Source organism: Limulus polyphemus, unplaced genomic scaffold (assembly GCF_000517525.1).
Source record: "Limulus polyphemus unplaced genomic scaffold, Limulus_polyphemus-2.1.2 Scaffold1362, whole genome shotgun sequence".
Taxonomy (NCBI): domain Eukaryota; kingdom Metazoa; phylum Arthropoda; class Merostomata; order Xiphosura; family Limulidae; genus Limulus; species Limulus polyphemus.
The window spans coordinates 46,446-55,786 of NW_013666972.1; the positions used below are offsets into that span (position 1 = coordinate 46,446).

The 9,341-nt window shown below is 31.0% G+C and overlaps 1 protein-coding gene across 2 annotated transcripts in view; it reads right to left on the bottom strand.

The window, feature by feature from the left end:
* Positions 1-2,139: 2,139 nt before the first annotated feature.
* Positions 2,140-9,341, bottom strand: part of LOC106463258 (glutamine amidotransferase-like class 1 domain-containing protein 1) — a 21,520-nt gene continuing 14,318 nt past the window's right edge. For both annotated transcript variants that reach the window (XM_013923271.2, XM_022390704.1), the window contains 3 exons: positions 7,322-7,416; positions 4,734-4,827; positions 2,140-3,866 (listed from right to left, as the gene is read on the bottom strand). In XM_013923271.2, coding sequence (XP_013778725.1) covers positions 3,730-3,866; positions 4,734-4,827; positions 7,322-7,416 — 326 coding nt within the window. In that variant the 3' untranslated portion in view covers positions 2,140-3,729. The remainder of the gene's footprint in view (positions 3,867-4,733; positions 4,828-7,321; positions 7,417-9,341) is intronic.

A 9,341-nucleotide genomic window follows, 5' to 3' on the forward strand; every position in this document is an offset into this window, starting at 1 on the left:
TTTAAAATTGTGTTTTATTATAAAGAAATGGTTGTTGCACATACCACAGTTATTGTTCTAATTGTCTGAATCTTGAATATCCAAAATGTTAATTTTTTTAAGGACTTTTGTTTGTGGTGCCATTCAATAGATGGCGCAGGAGTTTTTGTTACATATATAGATACTAACGTACATGCTATGTCCATTATAGTAAGATTATTATTATTATCTCACTTGTTTGTAACTTGTCTTTCCAGTTTTTGTCCTAACCTGTATTCTAATAGCTGTGGCACTGCTGTATTATATAATGGAATCAAATTTTTAGTTCATTCTGGTTTTTGAGGCTTTAATGCTCCTGATGTTACATGTGTGATGTTACAGATAGAACTAAAAGTTTAGTGTTCTGTACGGAACAATGACATACATGGATAGGCTTGTAAGCTCAATACCATATTCAAACATTACTCCCTACTATATTATTTGCATATAAAACTAAATAAAGTAACAGCCTAATTAATACATTAACATCAAAGACACAAATAGGTACCAGACAATAATATTTAAGTTTATCACTAAAGTACAGGTACAGTACTGTAGATAATACAATACTAGCGACAATACTTGAAAAACAGTTTTAAAGTTGGATAAGTTACTTTATTTACAAAATAGTGAAATAACAGCTTCAATAAACAAACATGACAAATTAAATTCTATACAGTCTTAAGCACGAACATTCAACATAGTTTTTTTTAGTAACCATAAATGGTGTTGGATATTTGCCCAGTCAAATAATCTCAAATATTTTTATCTTAATTGCATATATTAAATGTTACTTGATGTAAATTGCATGAAAATAAAAACAATGACTGAATTGCTAAGCCTGATCATAAAATAATTGATAATGGCTACAATTTCCATAATCTATGGGAACTGAGGCAAATTTTGAGTTATTTGCAACTTACTATCCTACAATCTTGAATATAAACTTGTTTTAAAATGAATGGGAGAAAACTGTGGAGTTTTCAAAACTAGAAAATGTGACATGTTTTTGTATCTATAGTACAGTTATGTATATAAAGGCTGTTGGTTAGAAAGATCCTTAAACTACTTAAAATTACTAATTAAATTTATCTTTAAATTACAGAACCATTAAAAAAAAAAGTATCTCAATTTTAAACAAAGGAAAAACTGAGAGTTTGAAGTCTGTAATTCGATACATTTAGTTGAAACTTGCTTTCTTCCTTTCACTGCATAATTAGATTTCGGAGACATTCCCCAAAAGTTAATTCTGTATTAAAAACTAAGTCTCAATTTGACACCATTACTTTTTCAACTCAAAATGACCTTAAACTTTCCATATCTGGGATTAAAATGTCTTAAATAATATTAAATATTAGGAATTGAGATTTTCAGCAAGAAAATGTGCAAAATTTGTTGAAAGGGGTTGTGTGATATATGTACAGCAATTCAAGACCAGAGGAGACCTGTCGATTGTCACAGTAAAGGTAACAAATTTTTGGGTGTTGTGGAGAAAAGTATTTCCACACTTAACAGTAATAAAGGTTCAATCGTCTTTATTCGATTTTTGCAGTGAAATAGTTAACTTTGTTAATGAGTACATGTTTCCTTGAATGAAAGAGTGTACTAGCATTTCCCCACCTTTTTCCATCTTAAGACCAGTTAGTTTTGATTCCAAAAGTTTAGGGACCACTTCATATAATATTAATTTTTTTAAAGTTACAGTGTAAAACTACTTCAGTAGCTACATTTTAAAACATTTTCTTTTCAACGTTTGTATGGAATGGTAGTTAGGAACCACTGGTGTATACCACTTATGCTTTCAAGAAAATAAAAATACTCTCATTCAGCCCAGTTCAGAACTGGAGAGACTGATAGATTACTACCTGCAGGCATCAGCCCCTCTAACTTCGGGCAGGTCAAAGTATACAAGTCACAACTTTTTATAAAGTTATATTAAAACTGTAAACTTTATTATCATTGTTTAAGAATAAACTTGGCATAAAAACATTGTTAATAAATCAAATTTAATGTATTGTGTAAGTTTTAAGTTCTTAATTTTAAAAGAAAATACTTAAATCCTCAATATTCTCTAGTATGAGAATTGTGACATTTGTATATGTATGTTAAATATTTTTTATTTTTCATAAGAGGTAAAATTGAAAAGAGAATCTGTGATGTAGAGACCTAATGCATTATTTGATTGACCGTACCCTCTGCTGTGGACTGCAGCTTTGTCTATTCAAGGCTTATCAGCACAGTTTGGGTCAGCAAACCAAAGAAATACCACTATGCCTATTATAATGGTGAAGAGTAGATATTATCTTTTCAATTTCAACTCTGGTGGAAAAGAAAAGAAATCTGCTGTATATTATTAAATAATGAATTTGGCGAAATGTCATAACACTATTCACATATCTAAATTAATTTAGGTTACTAATATGGGGAAGTAAAACTGACTCAAAACCCCATAGAATTTACATTTGCTCTCTAGGTATCCCCTCTTCCCTAATTTATATACCACCTCTTCAAGAAATACATAATTTACAGTTCAATTAATCATTATAATGTTGTCAATTCTCAGGCAAAAAATTATTTTATAACATTTAATCTTATTTGGTTACAGAGCCATAAAATAGAAAATCAGACCCACTTGCCATACCCACCTGTCTTTCACAAAGTGCTAATAGTTTCCTAACGTTTTATACTATATTATTTATAACGAACATAAAACCAAAATTTTAACCTATGAAGTGATGTATTTATTATGTTGTTTTCTGTATAGAGAATTTGGTATTTTGCCTCCATTTTGAGACCTTTTTTTCATTGACAAACTTAGCTGAATTGTTAAAGGCTCTATGACAGTTAGGAAGCCAGGAAATTGTTTGCTTCGTGAATGCTATTATTTAGTTGAATAATAATATCATTAGTATAAAAAAGAGAATGCAGGTAAGTATTATATTTATTGTTTTTCATGTATATTCATTATTATTATAAAAGTAACTAATACGTAAGATAATGAAAAATAATTCTTAATGAAGTACTCTCACGAGTAGCTCCTGCGTTTTGTAATTCGATACAATAACATGACCTACAAGTTCACTGAGTAATCTATTTTTGATCTTAACATGAAAATCACTTTTCTCTTGCAACAGTCCACTCCCTCCTGACTCCATATATTTACAGACAAATATTTACTAAAAATAATTAAATTATCTGATTTTTTTGTGCAAGAGACCTGTAATGTTTACTGAAAGCTTGCCAAATTTTGTGAAGATACACAAAACATATTAAAAGTTCTAGTATGGAAACTGGTTAACATGGGGTCACGAGGTTAGTGCAATCTAGTCTTTACAGACGAGGGTTAAAATACAATGTGGTCCAAAAGTTAGTTATATATATTTTTTCATTTATAATCCATTTCAAGTTTATGAATGTACGTGAATAGGTACATAAATATACACACCACAAGAATCAAGTTTTTGTTGCCACAAATTGTACTATATCCACACCAGACATGTAAGTTAACTTTTGGACCATCAAGTACTGTTAATGATCTGGTGGTTAGATCTTACACACATCTACATCAGGAGTTAAATAAAACACATTAATAACCATCTGATAACTAAGTTTCTGTGCATTCACGTGTTCAATTAATTTCATATCAATATTTTGTGTAACCTATGAAATGAGGGCCGAGTGTATTTCTGACAATAAATGTGGTACAAAAGGCTAGAGTTTGTCTCTACGACTTTGTTTGTGGTTACAGAGAAGAATCAAGTTCTGAACAGCTGTAAGAGTAGACTGTTCATTTTGGCCAGTGATCAAGTGTCGGTCAACAACCACGTGGACCTCATCTGGTTCGCTTGCTACAATTGGAGGGTTTAAAGAATAAATTAAAGTGTATATATATAAAAGAATTGTAACACACTTATTTCCTCTATTTTTCATTTAAAAAAAATCAATGCTGAAGATATAAAGATTATAAAATACCCAGAATAACAATGAAAGAATTCAAACATGAGAGGTAAGGATGGAATTTTGCCAGATAAACAGTCACATGTTCAACTCCTGACCAGTTTCACTTCAGATTATGTCTGAATATACCAACTGATATATTCAGTACAGTAAGAACCATAATCTCAATAACTGTAGTTTTCTTTAAAAATGAAGTTATGGTTACATGTTTAGTTCAGATTATTTATTGGTCAAGTATGAAATCTAAAGCATACCAATTAAACTATGAACAAAATCACAATTTACTACAGAAATAAATTAATTTGCATTTGTTACTAACCTTCTAAAATATCCATAACATACACATGTACAGGGGATGAAAATAAGGAAAACTTTCTATGAAAAATTTAAAACATTTATTGTGGGATATAAAGTGTATAATATTTATGGTTACAAAATCCAAGATTATTGTACCTGATGAAACATTGTAACCATAAATAAGTTTTAAGTACAAAGCTATGGTTTTATACATTCTTAAGCTAGAGGATTAAGAAGATTAATTTTACAATGTGATTTGGGTTTCATTAGCTCTTATGCTCAGTACTGTAAACAGTTACTTCTAATCTTACTATTGTGTAAAAAAAAAAATATTTTTTCAAGAATTTCCCCATATAAATTTTTATTACATTCTCTTTTAGCAATATGAAACAGTTTGCTGCAAAAAAACTGCTAACAAAATTTTATAATATTTTTAAGCAAATCAGATGTGATACACTTACAGCTGTACAATGCTCCTCTATCTTTTAATATGTCTTCTGGGATTATGGGTAAAGTAGCAAAATCTGGATCTCTTGCTAGCTCAAACACTGACACCTGGAATTTAAGAGAACATTTCGAGTAGTAAATTAAAATAAAATCAACAGTAAAAAAATATTCATAGCCTCCGAATTAATATACCAAAATAAAATTGAAAATAATTTTTTAAATGCTAGACTGCATCATATTATGTACTTTACAAGGAAATATTGCCAGATAAGTATAGTTTAACATTAAATACTTTACTGCATTTTATTTGTACATTATAAACATACATTTTTTGATTGGTTAATTTTATAAAGCAAGTATTTGATTATGAATATTAAGGTGTTTTTGATTAGATATCATGACATTTTGTCAATACACACCAACAAAGAAAATGACACTCGATAGTAACCAACATTAGCTTTAGGAGTGCAACCCTATACTTTATAGAACAAACAAGATTCTTTAAAATAAATTATGGTAGATTTACTTATCTAAAACAGTGTTGATAACTTGTTATACTAATGCCATGGAATTTAGATTAACCAGTTACTTTTAGCGTCCAAGCTTTACACTGCTTAGAACAAAAATGAACTGTATATAACCAGTTTGAAGGAATGAAAAGTAAAACACAAAACAGCACACCATGAATACGTATTATCTCGAGCTGAATTTCACAATATGCTATCTAATTTTATATAAAAACTAGGCCATCACTTGTTACAATGACTTTTCTAAAAATTAAATTCTGAATTTTGTAGGTAGAAAAGTAAGTATTTGTAAACTTAAGCCTCATTTCCAAAAATAATTAGTTGAATTCTGCACCTTCAGTAAAATAGCTAAGATTGACCCATCTTAACTATGTTCTGAATGAGGTGGAAACAGTAAATAAAAGTTTTCTGTTCATATATATATGCTAGTGCACCCACATGTTGTTGTAGAGAGTAGAAGCAAGCTGTAAAATTATGAGCAACATGCTTAATGCCTATATGTTTAGTTTCAAGAAAACTTCCTGAAAAACTGACAGCTCGTCACCATGGATTGATTGATGGCTAGAAGATTGTATCTCAACTTTTCTGAGGTAAGACACTCGTATAGCAAGATGTTTATTAAAACTAAAGGAGACAACAATTCAAAGAATGGAGCTTTCAATGTTCTCTATGGATGTGGGAAAAATCATATAGTATAGCACAGTACATGTTCCTAAACCACATACTCATCCACAATGTGAAGATTATGGTTATAAAAGAATATGCACCAACTCGTAGCCATTGCAATGAAGCTGGACATATGTCCTCATACCATTAACAAGGATCTGACAATTAACAGACTCGCAAGCTTCTAAAAAAAAGCCACTCTCTGATCCCATTTCTTGACCCTCTTCTGTGTGTGTGGGCATCAGCTTTAAAGATCATGTCTAAATAAATCCAAGGCACCAAAGTCCGTTAGGAGATTTAGCAGGTATAGAGTCAAACAAGATTACCGTGATTCCAGCTTCTTAGGTTATCTTTCTTATTACAGAGCCATTGGCTGGTCTTCAAAGGAACTTGTCACAGTGGAAATAATTTAGTGCAAAGTAAGATACATTATTTGTTTAATCTTGTGATAGGTAACTGAATTTACTCACTCAAAATTATTAACTAGTGAAAGAAAGAGTTAACATTCTAAATAACATAATATCTTTATATCAGTAGTTATTAAGATTGATGATTTTCCTCACAAACCTCTTTATTACGTTTCCAGTAAGAAAAATATAATATTACTTCAATCACACACACACTATGTGTTGCAACCACTGCAGACAAACTGGATTTACAAATACACAAAGCCTCGGGCAAAACATTATTTATACTAGATGTACTTCTGCAAGATTTGCAAAAGTGTTCCAAGAGTAAATAAAACCAAAATTAAGAGTAACAAATACTTTTTTTTTGCTTTTGAAGTTCGTATCTCATGCTATGTTGTAGCTTACAGACTGCATAGTTCTTCTCAAGATTTGTGGCATGCACACATTTTACTGAAATCACGACATTACAAATTGCAATGTTAAGCATCCCTTATGTGACATCATTTTAGTGTCTACTGACTGACAGACAACACACTACTGTATAGTGGCGCAAATGATTAAAACAGATGATCCCCCCTTTACAAAACATCAAATCTTATGGTATACAATGCTTAAACTAGTGAGATATTACTTACTGATCAGTGGTCTGTGTGATAATGAAATGCTAATATACTCTTATACATTAAAGGACCAGTAAATAAAGATGTCATAAACATTATTAGTCTTAATGTAATTTAACATCACACAAACTACCAATCAACAAATCCTACTTCACTGTCCAAGAATAATTCATTTTAAGAATTTATGTCTCAGAAAATGCTTTTTTTTTAAGGTAACCAATAGTGACAAATGCATGACAGAGCCTACAATTAAAAACGCTTTATGTTTGTAGTTTACTAAGAAATAATAAAAGAGAGAAAAAAAGAAACATTCCACTGATATCTTTACACAGATCTATACAAAGTGAGAATTAGTTCCATAAATTACATAATAACTCACTGATGTGAGAGTAAATCTTTTAAAACTCCAAGAATCACCATCTTCTACTGCAGGGAAGAGACCAACCACACCCATTCCTACTGCACACATTGGTTCTAGGCAGAAAACAAACAATGTAGTACTATAACACCTTCAAATACAGACATCATCTCACTATATAACCCTCAAAAACAAATGCTACTATAAAACCTACAAAGAAAAAGATAGTCAATTTCATTCTTACTTCCCATATTTGTGCAAAATTGCTAATTTGTTTCCAGATAAAAGGCAGAAGTTTAATAGAAGTTGCTACATTTTTTTTCTTTTTTTTTTGAGTTTGTAAACCTACCTTGTAGTCCTTTAGGCAGCGATAAGAATTGAAACCAAAATTATGTACAAAATCCAATATTTGAATTACTGTATTGTCCCTAATTAACGTCCCCGGGGGGCATTACAAACTGTGGGGGGAGCTAATTATAATACTTGTGCAGTTCCAGATTCTATTTTTCACATGCGATTTGTTGATTTCAATGCTAATAAGTGTGTTTGTTTTTATTCTTATTTTTTCAAATCAAAAGTACGGAAATAAAAGTGAATTTATGTTGGATTATCATTGCTGGCACACAAGGTAAGCTTTATAAAAATACCAGTGGGGGTGATAATTAGAGAGAGAGGGCATTAATTAGGGGCAATACGGTATGTACATTCACTAAATCACTTGAACCAGTCAAATTAAAAATGAATGAGCTCAGACATAATAAATGTTCAAGGCTCAAATAATGACTTAACAGGCAATCAGCACTGAAGGTTATGCCAATGGCCAATCATTGAAATATTTCCTGATGACTCTTGTGAACTCTCATATTCATCGCTAATGTCTCTAAGGTGCTTTAGAAGACGTATAATAATACTGTTAATCATGTAATTGTAATATTTTCTTTTAAGCTAGGCAACATAGTACTATTAAAATGTATATAAAATGCTAAAAGATCATAAATTAAGTGAATTACAGAAAGGAAAATATATATTTATGAAAATCACACAGTGATTTCATTCAAGTACTTCAAGAATTTGATGTTTCTAATAAACATTTAGTTTAGTCCACACTGATATGAGAGAATGACAACCTTCATTTCACTTGTAAAGACAGTGTAAACTGGTATCCACTGTGGTCAAGTGAAACAGGCACCATCTGTCAGGTGTATGTGGCACGTTCTACATAGATGTGGGTATTCTGGAATAATAGACCCAAAGCTGTGCATCATTCCAAAGATGGTGTAAAGTTCATCAACCAATGGAATGTTCTCAATTGGAGAGTAGACAAACTATGCATCATTGTAAAGATGGTGTAAAGTTCATCAACCAATAGAATGTTCTCAATTGGAGAGTAGACATAAACTGTGCATCATTCTAAAGATGGTATAAAGTTCATCAACCAATGGAATGTTCTCAACTGGAGAGTAGACAAACTATGCATCATTTAAAGATGGTGTAAAGTTCATCAACCAATAAGAATGTTCTCAGTTGGAGAGTAGACAAACTATGCATCATTCTAAAGATGGTGTAAAGTTCATCAACCAATAGAATGTTCTCAATTGGAGAGTAGACAAACTGTGCATCATTCTAAAGATGGTGTAAAGTTCATCAACCAATAGAATGTTCTCAATTGGAGAGTAGACAAACTATGCATCATTCTAAAGATGGTGTAAAGTTCATCAACCAATAGAATGTTCTCAATTGGAGAGTAGACATAAACTGTGCATCATTCTAAAGATGGTGTATAGTTCATCAACCAATGGAATGTTCTCAACTGGGGAGTAGACAAACTGTGCATCATTCTAAAGATGGTGTAAAGTTCATCAACCAATAGAATGTTCTCAACTGGAGAGTAGACATAAACTGTGTATCATTCTTAAAGATGGTGTAAAGTCCATCAAATTAATGGAATGTTCTCAACTGGAGAGTAGACATAAACTGTGTATCATTCTTAAAGATGGTGTAAAGTCCATCAAATTAATGGAATGTTCTCAACTGGAGAGTA